The sequence below is a fragment of the Micromesistius poutassou genome (genome assembly GCF_964030765.1).
Source record: "Micromesistius poutassou genome assembly, chromosome: 2".
NCBI classification, from domain to species: domain Eukaryota; kingdom Metazoa; phylum Chordata; class Actinopteri; order Gadiformes; family Gadidae; genus Micromesistius; species Micromesistius poutassou.
Genome location: NC_140272.1, coordinates 16,679,386 through 16,697,812, shown reverse-complemented (window position 1 = coordinate 16,697,812; position 18,427 = coordinate 16,679,386). Strand labels below are relative to the sequence as shown.

The 18,427-nt window shown below is 45.4% G+C and overlaps 1 protein-coding gene across 1 annotated transcript in view; it reads left to right on the top strand.

Annotated features, from left to right (window-relative positions):
• The window catches only part of trim62.1 (tripartite motif containing 62, tandem duplicate 1), a 31,360-nt gene that overhangs the window by 2,125 nt on the left and 10,808 nt on the right, over positions 1-18,427 (top strand). The window contains exon 3 of the mRNA XM_084464026.1: positions 17,310-17,405. Within this exon, the coding sequence (XP_084320152.1) occupies positions 17,310-17,405 (96 nt within the window). The remainder of the gene's footprint in view (positions 1-17,309; positions 17,406-18,427) is intronic.

Below are 18,427 nucleotides of genomic sequence, written 5' to 3'. Positions count from 1 at the left end.
CAACAGCATATTTCTTTGAAGGCTGTTGGCTCAATCAAATTTTAGGTCATGTCTTTACAAGAAATGGAAACGCAATTGTGGGAGTAGATTTCAAATGAAACTCCCATTGTTACCTGTACGATTAATCATCATTCCAATGGGCAGCCACCATGGCATTTACATTACATAATATTCCAATTAAATATCTGACGGTTTTGTCCAAAGCGACTTACAGTGTCAGTATAATGTGCCAGAATCATTTGAGTACATAATAAGCAAAGCCACTGTTTTTCGGCGCTGCAATTACGAAACAAGAGACAGAATTGTATTTCTTTATTTATTTTTCATGGGACAAGATGCAACGTGAATAGATGACTTTTCAGCCTGCGGTGGAAGACGGGTAGGGTGGCCGCTGTCCCTCAGTGGGGAGGTCGTTCCACCATTGTCGAGCCAGGACGGCAAAAAATGTATTGAGGGAGGAGCGAGCCATTTGGCAGTCCTGCAGCCTAGTGAACAGCTTCCTGTAATGTGGGAGAGCTGCAGGGGACGAATGGCATGTGCAAGCATACCAGCAGGAAGTTCTAGGTGCGAGATAACAAGAGCCAGGACCAACACCTGGGTGGCCTTCTGGGTGAGGGGAACAGACGTATCCTCCTGATGTTGTACCACCTGAATCTGCAGGAGCGACTGGTCGTAGCGATGTTTGCAGCGAAGTGCAGCGGGTCATCCAGTGTGAAACACAGATTCCTAGTCGCAGGTGCCACAGTGGTCCATATTGATGGAGAGGTCTTGGAAGGAAGAGGCCTTATTTGGAATAAAGAGGCCTAATCTTTTGTCGTGGTTGAGCTTCAGGTGGTGTGTCAACATCCACTAAGAGATGTCGGCCAGACACGCAGAGATTCATGCTTCTACCTGGGCTTCAGACCGGGAAAAGGACAGAGTTGGTTGGGTCATCTGCATAGCTGTAGTAGGAACGGTCATGTGGTTGAATGACAGAACCCAGTGACCAGCTGTACAGACAGAAGAGGATGGGACCCAGGACAACCCTGAGGGACCCCAGTAGTGAGATTAGAAGGATCCAACGCAGATCCTTTCCAGGTTACCCTGTAAGTGTGATCCGTGAGGTAGGACGTGACCGGGGCGAGTGCAGAGCCGGAGATTCCCAGATCTTGGAGCGTGGAGGCTCTTTTCATTACATCCATTTATTCTGGTCATGTATTTAAACGTTTGCTTCATATGTTCTTTATAATCAATGTTCATTCAAATTCAGTGTTTGTCTTCATAGGATAATTTCACATTCACTGAGCTGAAAACTCCCTAACTGCAACAGAGCCATTACTTATTGCTTCATTCCAATTATGAAGCAAGACCTAATATTCAAACAAACGTCGGTTAAGTAGGTATTCAGATCTCAATTCAAGATTTGAATGAGTCTGTTTTTTTTAATGAAAATGTAATTGCATAATAAAATGAAAATGATAATTTTTCAGTATGCCTATGCATGTTTGCGACTTGTTGGTAGAAAGTCCTGTTTTATCAAGACTGCACAATGTTCAAGTCCCCTATTTGCTTTGTGTTAATTGGAAGTAGGCCTACTCTCATACTATGTAAGGTTTGTTTAATCTGCGACTTTAAGGCTTTATTGAAGCTCTGCCGTAACCTAGTTCGACTCGGATCAATGAGGTTTGTCAGCCACTGTCGTCCACGCAGAAATCCTATTTGATATTGTAGTTTAGGTTTTTGCGTAAGGAAAAACCATCACATGATAAAAAGGCAGATACGTTGGCTACCATTAAGTTACTTTTTTTTTTCTCTAATCTTTTCTGAATGTTTCAAAATCTGCTCTGTGATTTCAATTGTATTGCGCAAAAAAGTCATATTTTCTTTCAACCGATCGCCAACTAAGATACTCTGCAGCTGTTTCCTGGCCAACCTTGTAAGGGTGATTTAGCAAATAATACAACCTGGTTCACTGCTCCCATGGAGGACGGCAGGGCCGGAGGATTGGACAAGAAACAGACCAACATGTTTATGGTTAAAAGCGCTTTGAACATTTTGCCGTGTTGCTCGACTCCCCAAACCAAAGTCGGGGAAAGGAATGGGCTCGCATTGCAATCTGCAGCTTCTAAATACTGCACACAGGATGTCTATTATGACAGAACACAATACCGTATTAGTGCCCAGTTCTTGTGCAAATATTATCAGTAGGTCAGTAAAGAGGGCGGCAGACTGCATATGTACGAACATATTTGCTTACAATTCTGACTGCATGTTGGAAACCCAGAGAAAAGGTCAACACTGTTTAATCTTTGTGCAACACAATTAGGTCTCTGCTAGATGTCGCTGTATTTTTGGACGGAGCTTCGATACGCTGCTTGGGAGTTCTTTTCAAGGCAGCGATTTGGCATTATCTGGTCTGGCGGGAGGCTTCTGCAGTAAAGCCAGGCAGCGGGAGTTCATCTGAAAACACACATGTCCCCGTCCCCCCCTCGTCCCCCCCAGCCCCCCGGTGAAGAGCTTGGCACACTAGCACTTTAAGTATTTCAAGTGGTTTTCTATGCAACTTCTTATCCAGCCCAATAGAAGACTAAGCTGGAGATAAAAACACTGTAAGCACCTGTTGAAGTTGAAGTAGGAGCACAGTGCAACGAGTTGGCAGAGGTGTTCCCGTTGTAACTCAGTGGTCTCTGTAGATAAGGCGTTCACTTTTTTTTTATTTTGTACAAAGAAAGAGCAGGATGGGATGAGTTGGGATCACTCTTCAACTCTGAACTTAACTCTGAGTACGACACGTTTTCTAGACTTTGTTTTTTTAAATCTACTTCACTAATGGACCATACAATAAACTCAAGGCAGGTTCTGGTGCTAGGACGGGACCCTCCCTCCCCCTAAACACTTGACCGGACTTCCACCTGGGGAGCAAGGCTCGTCGTTATCGTCACATTGTCATTCTCATATTGTTTTAACAATGCTCAATTTACTGTATGCAGGGGGAAATCACCAGATGTTGGCAATGGTCTTAATTAACCCTAATGTTGGGTGTTTTCTATGTCAAAAATACCCACCTACCAACAATCACATAAAGAAACTATGGAGATAATTGCTGTTTTTCCTCTATTCTGGTTTTGATAACTCTAAAAGGTACTGCCCTGTTTATTGATTTATTCCACGTGTCCCTTTTTTTTTGAGGAGGAGAAAAGTTTTGTTCTTGTTTACACATGTAAACCATCTAAGCAGAGTCTGATTGATGATTGTGTTTATAATAAACCTTAAGACTTTCCACATCAACACCATCACACTAGGCCCACACCACTGTGCCACTCACTCGTCTCACCAGCCACCATGGGTACAGAATAAATATGTATGTACTGTATATACGACATGCACCATATTCACACTGGTTTGGCTTATTGTTTTTGATTACAATGCAGATGCGTGCAACAGTGCATGCCAATAGAATAGTGTATCGCTGCTCTCTATTTAGAAGCACGGTCCAAGCATTACAACTCAATATTCGTGCATGCTGAAGATTACATTTGCACAGCCAGTGTTCTGTATTCCCCTAGCGCGGTTGATGCGCAGTTCTGCTGTCGTGAGCCCAGCTGTGGTGCGGCGACTCAGCCTTAAGTGTGTGTTGACATTGCATTTGTCGGACGGCGGCTGATGAATCCAGGCTTTGGCTTTCACTCTGGCAGGGTGTAATCTTCTTAGCCTGGCATGCTACTCCCCTGACCTCTGACCCCTGTGGGTATCGCTTTGCCCCCCCCCCCCCCCCCCTCTGATTCTGTCATCCTTTTGCTCCCAAGGGTGCATCTGAGGCCAGAACTGATGCGTCACCCACCCCCCCCCCCCCAGATTTAGTGCATGTTGACACAACTGCGTCTGCACTACAGGGACTTTCTCACTGTAGAGGATTTAAATGTGGTTTAAGTAAGCTTTTGTTTGTGGTTTTTCCATTTGCTCAAGGAGAGAGACTTTGAAATATTAGGTGTGTGTGTGTGTGTGTGTGTGTGTGTGTGTGTGTGTGTGTGTGTGTGTGTGTGTGTGTGTGTGTGTGTGTGTGTGTGTGTGTGTGTGTGTGTGTGTGTGTGTGTGTGTGTGTGTGTGAGAGACAAGTTAAACCCAGACACCTCAAGATTCCAACTTCAGATCATTTGAACTTCAGTTCAGTTGTGAGCGTTTTTTTGTTGCACAAACAAGGTCTATTTTTGAAATCCCCAATGACCAAATGTAATCATGAGGACTCTTGATTGTCATGGTTATGAGTGTTTTACAGTGGGCTTGGAGGTGGCATTTTCAGCATTATCAGCTAACAAAAAGACCAAAAGGGAAGTGTTCCAGTCCCTCATTATCCAAACATATATGGACTCAAACCACTCTCAAAGCCACAATTAGTATGTGAATTGAGGGAGTTTTTTCTTTCCCGTGAGGGGGCTTGGGTCAGGGGGGTGTCATAAATACTTGGCCTGTTAAGCCCTTTGAGACTGTAATGGTGATTAAGGGCTAAACAAATAAAATAAAATTGAATTGAAAATTACAATTAATAAAAAGGTTTAGCAATTTTATTTTACAGCCCAATTCCTAGTTTGGTTTAGTGGAGTAAAATTGAATGGTTCTGTTGGGGTTGTTTGTAACAGATGGCTGCACTGTGCTGTTGGTTGAACTCCATACTCTGAAAGGCTGTTGATGGCGGAGGTCAATCTGAGGGAGCAGCTGTGACTATACTCATGATCAAGGAATGCCTTCATACCGCGAGCTGGAGTTGACGAGGAGGGGGCAACTAACATTGTGGCTTTTTGTGGAGCTATTTGATGATCTTGCAAGTTCACATTCTGTTTCTCTGTGCAGATCAGTCTGGCCTTGAGCCAGTTGACAGCCTCTCCCAAAAATGTGGAAATGATACAATCAGAAATATGGAGAGGGAGTTTCAGTCCATGACAAAACAAGGTGCACCGCAGTGTGCTGTAATTTTAAAAAAAAAGATGGCGGTGCTAATGGAAGGGTAGAAAGTGATAGCAATCAAAACTTTTATATGAAATAGAATAGACTGAACAACGAGACTAAGATTTGTCAGAGCTGATGTTTTGGCTTGGCTTCCAACCAGATTTGGCAGCAATGAACGGAACAAGAGTCAGTCACCTTAGTTATTAAATCTGACTTGACTGGAGTTTTTTGAACTGCCTAAGACCTCGCCCATATTCGAAAATCTATTTGCTGCCCTGCCAAGGTCAGACTAAACTCACACTTGAATATCTGGATGGTCCCACGAGGCTAGAGGGTAGCAGTCTTTCTGTGAGCAGGCTGTGGTTCGCTCTCAGTCAGAGCTCCACCCACAGTTCTCTACTGGTCCGTCCTCAGCACACAGGGACCTTGCTGCTGCTCAAAGGACAACTTCAAGGGCATCATCGGATGCTTTCTCTTCCATGGCGTGGGGCCTGGTCACCATCCCCCGTCCGCTCCATTCCTCTCCACTTTGCTGTCTCGGCCTGTCTATTCTTTTATTTTAATCTCCCTCTAATTCATAAGGTATGTGCATCGTTGAATGCCTATGACGAAGCTCTCCCACACATTTATTTTCCGCACGCACATACACGTGTGCGCGGACTACCAAATGAGTAATTCCATCTCGCCGGTCAGCCAGGGTGGCGAGGCAGAGAGTGCATGCATAAACAGAGCTGTGGGGAAAGGCAGGCGTGTCATGTTCTATTAAAAGGGAGTTCATCCATTTTCTACCCTCATCTGGGAAGATGTGGTGGTGGTGGCGCGTCTGGTGGCGCTGCTGTCTCCTTGGGCGTTCCAGACAGGACGGGACTGGTGAAGGTACTGCTAAAAGTCCCTGGTGCCACCACCCTCCCCTCCCCTGCCCTTGTTTGTGGAGTAGGCACCACACATTACAACACAGAAAACAACCAAACCTCCTCTGTGCCGTTGCATTTCATCCTTATTTTGTGCTCCATGGAAAGAGGTTGATGACTTTGGGGTGGAACTGTTTGGTGAATCATAAGAGAAGAACTGTGGTGCAATGGAACCGGTTTTAATTGTCCTACTTCTTATTCTGCGTGGCATACTCAATTGCATGACTCTTTATTTGATCTGCCTGTTTTTCTCCATTATCTTCAATGAACCAATTATTTTCTATCTCCCGCCTTGCTTGTTCCATTGTGTATGCGAAGATCAATATATGTTCCCAAACAACGCCATTGAACATCATTGAACACTCGCAAGTTCTGTAAGCTGTGTGATGACTCATCCCCCTTTTAGAGCGCATTGTACCTGTAGCTGTAGTGATGATGCATGTTTTTAATGACAACGTAGCCGTTTCAAGCTGTTACACCTGTGGGGTTGCCATGTTTGTAAAAGAGAACTGGTCTAGGCAGCCCAGGGAGGGGGAGATGAGGGCTTTCTAGGTCATCATGATCATAAGCAAAAGTGGAAGTAGGGCTGCAGCTAATGATGGCTTTTCTTGTGTACTTTTATTCAGCCTGTTACTGGTGACTGCCCTTAAGTGGAACCTGCACTATGAGTTGTGTAAACAGACCTCTGATCTTGGTTTCCCATGAAGACTAGATACCAACTGGACTTCCAAATGAGAATAAATACATTTTTGATCGCAGGTTGATATTGGATATGTCATCTACAAAGTCAAACCTTTCTTTCCAAAAAAAATACCTATTAATCCATGATTACATTACATGGTTAATTGCAAATCAACTCATTTTCATTTGGCCGTGGCTGGGACAAGGCTCTGGCTTCCCTCTTGTTAGATAACCCTGCCCCCAGTACATTGCCAACTGGTTGGATATGACATACCCTTCATGTTCTGTTAGCATCATCAACAAAAGATTAAACAAAAAACTATAATGTGTTGTACAGCATGGTTATCAGCAGAGAATATTAGCAATTTAGGTCAATTTGTCATACCACCTTTTTTATTTTTGGTTAACATTTCCATTGCCTTGTAGTTTTCCGTGGCTGCCTGTTCTGTCATGCAGGTTAGATGCTAATCATTCTGATTGGCCATGCATAGCCGGTCCATTGGTCTTGCTACTCTGTCTACAACTGTCTTCCCTGATTAGCTGGGGGTATTAGGCCAGATTAAAGAGCATTGTTCCACTGTCCAGGGAGAGGGGCCAGTTCCGGTCCATATAATCACTTGTAATTCCCTGTTTCCATGATTCGCTGCAGATGAATTAATTAGACGTGCTGCTGATAAGAGTCTTCTTTTAGTGCTTCCCATCGGCGGGACTCAAATCACACCCTTCAAGCAGCCTGGTCAACGGCAGCAAGAGGAGATGCAAGGAATTCAGGTTTTTGGTTTTACTGCCTTTCTATGCCTCCTAGTGTCTTCCTGTTGGGTTGCCTCATATTGATAAGCGACTCGTGGGAAGTCTGACCGGCCCTGCCCTCTTTCAACGCAGTGGCTCCTGCACAACCATTTCTGTATGAACTCCAACCAGACCCCCCCTGCACTATAAGTTAAACTTTAGTTATTATTATGTATAACCTTCTATTTAATTAGGTAGCCCATGTGCTAAAAATGAAACCCAATCAATAAAGACCAATACATTAACATATAATAATATCAGTGATAATATTGATGACAATGATGATAAGAAAAGTAAAAATGTTGACAGACATGACAGGAAAAAATGTAGAATATCTTTCAACAACAAAAATACTTTGATGCATTTGCATGCTTTGCTCAATGCTGGTGTGTTTTCTAGTTTAAGCTAAAGACCTGAAGGCCATTGGATCCAAATACATCACCAAAAATAACATCTTGGTAGAAGAAAGACGAATGGTTGTGCAGTCATTTAATCACGTGTATTGTGTAATGTTTCCGAGCAGGGTAAACACGATGATATACTCGGTCCAAATGCACAAAGCGATACTATTTGTCCAGGCTTAAACAGTTGGAGCACTGCAGTGTCTCCTGGGATATCGTGGCCGTTTCATCTGGTTCTCGTCATGTTGGACTGGAACCTTGCATACTCAGGGAACTGTCACGTTCCAGTTCAGCTCCTTTGTTTACATTTTTGCTAGCTTTGTTTGGCTTGGTTACAGGCACAGCCCTAGATGTATAATTTAATAGAAATGCATGGATGAGTGAGCAACAATAGGAAATGACTATTGTCGGTCTATGATAATGTGTTTGTGTACCATATGAGGCGACATCTTACAACCCAAATATTTAATTTAGGATTCTACCTCACTCAAGGGATTGAGACAAAAGTAGATGCAGACATTTTATTTGGCCGGCTAGTGAGGCTGGATACCTGCCAAGTGTTCATAGAGACACACGCACCCAGACTGGAGCATGTCCTATTGATTTTTCAGTGTGCCAAATGTAAAAGGTTGACAGAGACAGCTATTTGACTCCAATTTGATCCTAGGAGGCCATGTCTTCTATGAGGTGGTGTGTTTGAATCATTAATCATGAATCATCAGTCATGTTTTCTCTTTTTCCAATAAACAACTTGCTGACTATCCAAGGATTGCATAATCCTTAGGGGCGTTCTTTGGTAAAGATGACATGGCCAGGTTTTGGGATTCTGTGATCATCTCCTAACATTCAAGCAGATCTGAGGGTCATATTTGGAGTGTGTTTGCTGAAATAACATTCATGCGTCTTATTCAGAGGCTGAATTCAGAGGTGTAAGATTTGGCAGGAGGTTTACCGGAATTATCTCATTCTCTACATATAGCCTCGAGCTGTTGACCACTTTATTTTGTTATTACTAAAGTGATGCACCAAGAGTGCCTGTGTACAAACCTAATATTTAATACAAGATGAACAAATTCCAGCCCACCCTCAGCCCTAAATTCCTATTTTATCAGCTGCCTGTAGTGATGATGTATGGCTTTCCCCCCCCCCCCCTTGTGTCTCAGTCCTAGCAACAGACCCCCTTATGATTAATGGCGTCTTGGAGACGTGTTCGTAGGTCTGGATACTGCTGGTGAAACCGCCTTCGCTCTGGCTCCGCATCGAAGGAGAGGCTATGAAAGCTATGAGACTTCAGTAAGCGGCTGCCGTCCTCTGTGCCCATGCAACAAGTCCCCCCTGCTTGCCTCATTTCCATTAAGCCCCTCACATGGGCTCATACCAATGCCACGTCTCGTGGCTTGTTCCTCCCGAATTATTAAATGTGCCGCGAGACCCGGCAGTCATTTTAAATCCTCACGGCTCTCCTTGGGCCCTGTGTCCCCTTACCTCAGGCTGACTTTGCTGTGCTAACGGTCCAACAACCCGCCGCTCCGCTGTTCAGTGCATTTTCCTCACGGTCTTTGCAGTACACGCATGTGTAACCCTGGGAGCATTAAGGAACAGCAGAACGGAGTGGAACAACTCCATGGTGCAGGTTCTTGTGAGGACGACATCGTCTCCCTCCCTGCCCTTCGCTGTTCTAGAGCGCGGAGCGGGACGTTGGTCACATTCATCATTTACGTGACATGGCCTACATTTCAACGGCCGGGTGCTAGCCAGTGGCGGTGGAGCGGTGGTTCCTTTCAGAGGGGCTTATACAGTGCCTTGATGTCTGCTGGTAATATCCACGCGCTCCCGGCACACACTTCATTATAAGCTCCAACAGCTGTCGTCGTTTTCAATGTCGTTTTAATAATAATAATTAATTACGATGCACCACCTGGGGGCTAAACCTTGGTCCCACCGTATGAAATATATTTGTGCTTCTTTTTTTTTTTTGCTAAGATTTGGCACGTTGCCATTGATTGATTCGTCAGTCGTATAGTGGTGTACATGCTCCGTGTTCCTTTTCTACATTATCTAAATGATAATCCCTTGTGCTTCTCAGTGTGTCGGTGTGGTTCCTCAGCTGTTTTGGTTCCGTCTGATCCAGCTGCCTTTTCAGCTCCAAGAATGAAATGACAAACATGGAGGCCACCAAATCTCACTCTTGGTTGAAAGAGATATTTTGGGCTTGTTTGGGCTTGTTTGTAACCATCGCCTGTCAACAGAAATGTCTGTAGACCTAGGGCAGTGATACTTTGCCTATCGAATGTACAATGAAGGGGGTTTCCAAGAGAGCTTGCTTTGTATAGTTCTTCCTATTCAGCTGTGCTGATATTTGATCAGGACATAGTCAATGTCATCAAATGACATTTTATATTTTTGAGAATACCTGAAAAGTAATGGGTACAACTTAAGACTGGGTAACTTACCACATCAAATATGCAAAGTGCTATTACCATGGTGCGGATCAACGGTAGCATGGCATATAGGCCTTGGTTATTTTAGACACTTGAGTCTAGCGGTTGTATCATTATTGTTGATTGTATGAAGTAAAAATAGCAAGAGTGCAGTGTTTCATATGCAAAGGCTGGATAGCCTTTCGCTAAGATTAGCCAACTGTCAGAAAGTTGCTTCTTCTCCTGCTTCTTGTGCAGTCAACAGACTGCTGTTCAGTTTTGGGAAGCATACGATTTCTGAAAGAACCGTGCCTCATTATGACTGTATTTTTACAGTATTATTCTTTTAGTTTCTGGGTCACAGAATCTGCAAGTTTAAGTGATTTGAACCTACTTTCTGGGGTAGCAATATGCATTTGAAGATATGCTGATGATTCACATGTTTCAGGTGGAGGGTTTGTTTTTATATGAGTTGTTCTCTTCGCTGCCATCACAGCTGTAACCATGAACCAATTACTTTGTTTTTGAAGATCGTACTGATGGGCCTGCTAGCTGCACCGATTCATACCATGCATGTAGTGGACATATATCTACGTCAAGAGACTATATCGTCTGTGATTTTCGTCAGCGTAAAATATATTCCATCACATCCCCATCCATTGAGTAGCTTTCTTTTATGCATTTGATTTTCTAAGAAGCCCCATAGAAAAGCTTTCACTTTTTAAGTCGTGATAATATCAAGTGAAGCATATACTGTATCATTATGTCTTGTTGCCTGTTAGAGGATCAACCCTGGTTAATATTTACTGAGGCGGGGGGGGCCATAAGTAATAAATCATCTCTGCGGAGTGGCATGAGTGGGGTTTAATAATTAAACATGTATATTACCAACCATGGAGTTACTCTGTGATCGCTAGAGTTCTTGTAGAAACTGACATATATTTAGAAAGCAGCTGTACTTCTCTTCCCTAAACGAACGGAACGCCTACCACCGGAGAGGAGTGTGGCCCCCGGTTGGGCTCGGCTGGCTGCTTTCGGCTCTGCTCTCTGTGGGCTGGCCTTCTGGCGGCGGCGGCGGTGGCAGCAGCATCATTCTACCCTGAGAGCACTGTGCTGAGGATGCTGGGGCAATAGGCCATGAGCTGCTCTGAGGTGGGAGGTACGGCTCCATGCCTCCTCTCCATGAGCGCACAGCTGTCCACTGCCTGCACCGGCGTAAACTTTCCCTGTGTAAACTCATTTTGTTTTCATGTTTGCCATGTTCCCCGTGAGGAGGTGATTGCTTCAGGTCCAGAACCATTGAATGAAGGGGTTGAATGAACCATTGAATGAAGCCCCCCCCCCCCCCCCCCCCCCCCCCCACTCAGTCTGCCAAAGGCTTACATATACGTACACATTGCCCCCCATGGTCTCTGTGAAATGGCCATGAAAATGTGTTTTTAAGAGCAAATTAGTTTTATGCTACTCCTCGTTTGACTCGGCATTCGACTTTCATCCATTCAAATGATGACGTGCGCCAAACATGATGTTAGAAACTATTCAGGAAAATCATGTCAATGTTAAGCTTAAACTCCCAACGGTCGCTTGTATTTTAAATTCCAACTCTGCCGTGCTGGAAGAAACAGTCTGCTCCACCGTAAAAAAAACAAGCCAGTGAGGACTAATACAGCTATGAAACATTTATTCCGTCCCGCACATGGCTTTACTCCAACCCTTCAACAACTTAATGTTACTGAGCCTGATTATTCTTCTTGGTGTATTCTCTCTGGGGTGTGAGAGTCTGGTGTCAGCTCCGTCAGCATTCAATGTTGAAGAAAATAAATCTGCCCCCTTGAATTGCCATGACCATGCACGGGCCGGATTTCAGCTGCGTCCCCCGCCTGTGTGTGTGTGTGTGTGAATGTGTGTGTGTGTGTGCGCTTGCTTACATTGGCTTAGTCTTATTAGAAAACAAGCCACTGTGTATGGAGATTTTGGTGGGAGATTAGAGTCTGTCAGCACATAGACTTTAATCTCTAGTTTTCTCTGCCTGCTGTTTGTATTGCATTCTCTGCCTGTTTGGGTAGAGCTCCATGCTGCGTTAGCTCCAATCCACTGAAATAAGGAAATCGGAGCACAACGTCTGATGTATCTTCACGAATAATGCTAAATTATAAATGCGTTGTCTATATAACATTTAAGTATTTACAATACATACTCTCGTCTATCTCCATGGCATTCCTTTATCATCCTATTAGCTTGAGTTGTTCACTCTCTATCTGCCATCTGGAATGACCGACAAATCCACATTCTGTCACACCTATACCAACTGTGTGTGTGTGTGTGTGTGTGTGTGTGTGTGTGTGTGTGTGTGTGTGTGTGTGTGTGTGTAATTAAAACTCGTTTTTAACAACGGTTAGTTTTAATGACAATTAATTACTGACGTAATTAATTACGGATGTAATTAATTGTCATCGGGAGGATCAATATTCTGTATCGGGTCGACCTCGGGACGAAGATAATTTTGTGGGCACTGACTTAATTTTTCTATTTAAGTTTTCAACACTTTCTGCGAACCAGAACGGGTTTGCGGTCGGTGGTAAAGACTTAGGTGAAAAGGTAAATGGAAAAAAAACTGAGCTTCGTTCAATCGGCTGGCGCGCTCGCGTTTGTGTTGTTCAGTGAGACACAGAGACTGCTTGCAACGATGTTGTAGCCTGCTGCTCTCGCACTGCTTGCCGCTCAAGCTGAGACGAGACGAGGATACTGTCACCAAATATCCTTTATTACCGTAATTTCCCACATATAGGCCACATTGTACAGCAGCTGTACATTGTGAAACATCACTGCCAATGTGGCAGTTCCATGCGCAATGGGGATTTCTAAATGTTAATGTACAGTGGTGGAGACGAGCGTCAGGAGCTGAACCATCACTACAGTAGAGCTAAGAAGGTTCTACGAGCGCTTCAGACCAACCTTACCAACGAACGACGTAAGAAAGAAATTCGTAGCAAAGAACGAATAACCTAATTAACTGAAAATTGATTTTTAGAAATAGTTTTACCATGTATTGGCCACACCCATGCATAAGCCGCATAGCTTACGGAATTTTGGAGAATTCGTGTATAAACTGCGGCTTATAGTCTGGAAATTACAGTAAATGCAGTCACTAAATGGTGGAGTAGTGGCAGAAGGTCACATAGACCATAGTTCTGTGACTGAGGGTGTTGGTTGTCATCTTGAAGCTAAACAAATCTGGTCTTGAAATGAATATATTATTTTATCAACATAATGTATTGTGTTTTTATTATATTATCAGTAAGTAACAACTCAAAATGTAAAAAAGATTTTTGGGAAAATTCGGGACGGTTCAAAATGGACGTTGGTGTGTGCGTGTGCGTGCGTGCGTGCCTGTGTGTGTGTGTGTGTGTGTCCTGGACTTGCGGTAGGCCTTTGTCATCCCAGTGGTGAGTCCTGTCACAGGGTAAGTGGGTGGTGTGAGTACGGCGGACTGTGAATGACAATAAGGCAATAAAGCGAGGTTCGCGGTGGCGGCTGCGGGCTCGGTGCCTCGCAGCTGGCTGCCAGCCCGCCATCACCTCCCAGTCTACTGCACCTGACACAATCACGCTGTGGGCCTATGGAAGGTTATGCTTTACTGTGCTTGAAAAAGCACTTTCAGGGTGTTGAGTGAGTTAAGGCCCCGGCCGAAAGGTTGTGTAACCCCGTGATTGGTGGGTTTGCATTTTTTTTTTCTTTTTTTAAACTCAGGGGAATATTTCCAATTTTACACACACAGGAGGGTGCATATTCAGAAAACCTTGAGCATGGCCTTTGACCAGAGTTTGTCGCGAGGTGGGTGTGTGGGAGAGATTCGAGGCTTTTCATTTCTCAGGCAGCATGTTGTGTGCTTCTCGTCTTTATCAGGGCTGGCAGTTTTGCAGCCAATATCCCTCCTTTACCTCCTCAATGAGCTGCTGAATTTAATAAAGCTTGCAGCTGTGAGGAATGTTGGTGGAATTTTAAGCCCTGAATGAATATTTGAAGAAAATGTGAGGATTTCTTTTTTCTCACTGATTCTTTTTTTTTTTGCCAAGGGAAGAAAAGGTGTGTGTGTCTGTGTCTGTGTGTGGGGATTGATGGAGTCTTGAGTCTTGTATTCATTCATTGTACTTAATTGTGTAGCATGTACTTAATTGTGTTGTGCATGCATGTTGTGTAGCATGTACTTAGTTGTGTAGCACCTGCAGTAGCTAGCTATCACTGCTGTATACGGGGAATGAGGTTAGCCTGGCGATTGTTAGTACTTGCACTTGGTTCTATGAACATCTTTACTGTACCGACGGCAATATATTGTTTCACTTCTTATGACAAATGTACTTATTGTAAGTCGCTTTGGATAAAAGCGTCTGCTAAATGCCCTAAATGTAAATGTCTTGAGGTTTAGAATGCCACAGCTGTGTACCCTGCAGCTGGACACTCTGCAGAAATGTCAGATCAGAATATGTTTAGTCAGATGAGATGGATGGGCGGAGCACTCCACCTACACTCAGAGCCCTCTGATGAAGTGCGTTATGTCGAGTTAAGACCACCCCCTCCTTCATTGTAATGCCACATAATGAAGGTTGGTGGGCCCGCAATGTAGCTTTGCTACGGTTTAGATTAAGTATAAGCAATGGCTCCCAGACTCACAATAAATTCCTGAAAATGGCCCCATTATTTTTAAATATCACCCTACACTACACTAAATATCCACTATGGTTAAATTGCTTGCACTAAGTATCCATGTAATTGTCATTTATATATTGTCCTTTACTTTGTGATTCAGAGAAGTATCTAAACCTAATGTAGATTTGAAAGATTGTTTCTAATTCAATGTACACTTATCTCTCTCCGACAAAAGGTTACTATTTGTCATCTTCACAAAGCAACCCCCCTCCCCCCCCCCCCGCCGCTGTAGTGAAAGTGAAACCAAAATCTGAGCAGGCTTTCTCCAGGACGATCTTATCAGAGATTGAACGCCGCAGAAGAGCAGCATGTGTTCTCTGCCAGTAGAAAGGTCTATCTTAAACCATGGGAGCATTCCATCACCTCGTGCAGACAGTAGCCGTGATCTGTGGCGAGTCTGCACATTCTCCTGCATTCTCCACACCTCCTCTCTCTGTCTCTCTGAATCTTCTCTCTGTCTCCGTCTCTCGGTCTCTGTCTGTATCTCTCTCTCTCTCTGTCTTGGTCGCTGTCTCTGTAATATCAGCATGTAGAGTCATACTTCCCCACCCATCCGCGGGACCATTATTTTCCCCTGGGCTCTGTCCTTGAGAACCTAGCAGGGCATTTTTCTTCTTCAACAGCACATGTTTTGGCAGGACCATGCATTATGAATAATTTCAAATCGAAGAAACCTTTTTTATGTAACTTATAGACATTAACTCAGATGGCACTGGATAACTACCACCATCACCGTCACCACCACCACCACTACCTCCACCACCTTTAAGACCAATTTAAATTCTTCAGTTGAAATACCATTTGATGGGGTGAGGGTTTGAGTTGTTTTTTGGTGAATGAATTTATGAGTAAAGGAGATTTTATAGCCGTTCAACACTGGTGTTCTGTAAGGGTGTCCCTGGTGGATCCAGAAGGCTAGGCCGGATATGATAATGGTGAACGGTGAATGGTGAAGTTCTGTCTTGAAACTATAAAGGTAAAAGTGCCAACCTGTGTGGCACATCCTACATTCAAATATCCCCGAGCTAAACGTTACCTGCCAGTCCTCCAGCGAGGCTACGTGTCAACATTCAAGCCCTGGAATCAAATGGGTCAGGCTGCACTTAAAAGTTGTGTTCAGTGGTCCGTTGTCTTGGGCTCTGCTGCAGGGCCTGCATGGGCGCCGCTGTTCTGAGCCCGGACATCAGAGGGCACCTATAAGAGCCCGGGGGGGCACCTGGAGTGAGATTCTCTTGACGTAACAGCAGCTACCAGAGACAGCCAGAGTCTCTTTCTACTGCTCTCTGCTGGACGACTACGCACTGTGTGTCTCGCCCTGTTCATTCCGGGCCTCTCGTTAAAATCAAAATTAAAATTTAACGTTTTGGGAACTCCCACGGTCAATTTTGTGTCTAACCACATCAAGAAAACCGACCACTGCTCTTTGAATAATGTATAAGTCTACCTGCGTTTGTGTTTGACAGTTATCATCCATTTTAAATGAGACGTAAAGCCCTCATCCGGTGGTTGAGTAGCTGCAGAGCCTGGGTGCCTTTGCATATCCAACATGGTTATTAGTCAACTAAGAGAAGAACAGTAATAAAGAGTGTGAAACATCATGCAGTTATTTTTATACCGATCGGGATTAGTATAATCCCATCACTGCATTGCTGCAGCATTAAGAGGTACATGTTAATACCAGGTGTGGCTACTGCAACCCACCCGGAAAAGATACAGATGTGCACACAGTCTGTCGTTCTCAGTGGGCTCCTGCCCTCTCCCCTGGGTACCTCAGCCTGTTTTATATCAGGGTTGGGGACGCGACCGCTGGGCTGCTGGCTCTCAGCCGGTGTAGCTCTAAATAGATCTCACCTTGATCAATAAGTCCATAGGAGCCTTTTAGCTGGAAGGTATCAGAGGCACACCCCCCCGCGCGGCATCGCGGTGACTCTGAGCTCCGGAGGGCAACCTTCAAGAGTACTCGGAGAGTCTGTTGGTCTCCCTCCCTTCTCAACACAAATGATCCGCTGGCATGCATTTATAAAGCGCTTTTATCCAAAGCGCTTAATAATATTGCCTGACATTCACCCATTCACACACCGACGGCGGAGTCAACCATGCAAGGCGACAGCCAGCTCGTCGGAAGCAGTTAGGGTGAGGTGTCTTGGGAGCCGGGGATCGAACTAGCAACCTTGCGGTTACCAGCCCACTCGCTCTACCTCCTGAGCTACTGCCGGGCTACTGTGGGGGACGATGTCACCCACACCTGCATGCCTGTATGACCCTTTGCTGTGCTATAGCGATTTTTTTTTCTCCGTATTGTATAACATCATATCTGTTTAAGATTGCGAAGCTGATAATGAACGGAGGTTACTCAAAGCCACCCGCGTCGGTGTGTATGTAAGGAGGGGGGGGGGGTGGGGGGGGGCGGCGAGGGCGTCTCGAGCGTGGGTGCCAGACTCTGACGCAGTGTGCCGTGTGCGCTTTGTGTCTTGCAGAGGGAGATGAAGGAGCAGCTGTCCACCCTCCAGGACAGCGAGCGGGGACACACCGAGGCCCTGCAGCTGCTGCAGAGACAGCTCACCGAGACCAAGGTAAACCCCCCCCCCCCCCCCCCCCCCTCTTCCGTCGGCGCCAGAGCGACTCGATGGCTCGCAGACGGGCTGTTCCACTCGTTTAGCCGTTTAATATACGCTCACAAGCAGCGGCGCCGCTGGATTCATGGGAGAGCGGGTCGTCACAATGCACACCCCCCCTTCCCCCACAGCGACAGCCCGTATCTGGGGCCGGGTATTAGGACGGAGCCCGTCACACTGTAGACCTGGATAGACGGATGGGTGGGCGGGAATCAGCCGGAGCCGCTGTTGAGGAGCCAGGTATTACCAGAAATAAGCAATAAGGTTTTTCCCTGTGAAAACACACAACCCAATGGACCCCAATCGTCCATCTGCGAGAGCCGCTTGACGGCTGGCTCACAAATTGCTGTGATAGGGGCTGGGAATATAGAGCGAGACGTTCCAATGCAGCCTTTTTAATCACGCTCTCCCTCCATCTCCCCATACAATCTGAAACTTGGTCTATCGAGCGGGTATTTAATCTGGACTTCTTGTTTTAATCAGCAGAGAGAGTGAGCCCTCCAGTCAATACGTGGCTGCCTCTTGCAATGCCCCTTAACACCCACGCGTGTGTACAACACACACACACACACACACGCACACGCGCACACAGATGCACATACACACACACGGGTACGCAGGCGCACACACACACACACACACACACGCATGCACACACACGCACACTGGCACGCATTTCTGAGGGGCAGCTCTTATCGTTCTCCTGTAGTGACACTGAAACCACAGAGCAAGGGCGGCTGCTGGCTGATTCCGCCGTCAGTGGTGTTTGTCATTCTGGAGTGCATCTGCCCTCTCCTTTTCTCTCTTGTTCTCTTTCTTACTTTCTCTCTCTCTCTCTGTGTTTCGCTCTCGCTCTCTCTCTCTCTCTAGCTCTTCCTCCCCTCCTCCTGCGTTCGCTCAGCTCTCCCCGTGTCACCGTAGCCCTGATCCTGTGCGGTCAGTCTGTGTGGACACTGCTGCAGTGCAGGACACTTGCAGCA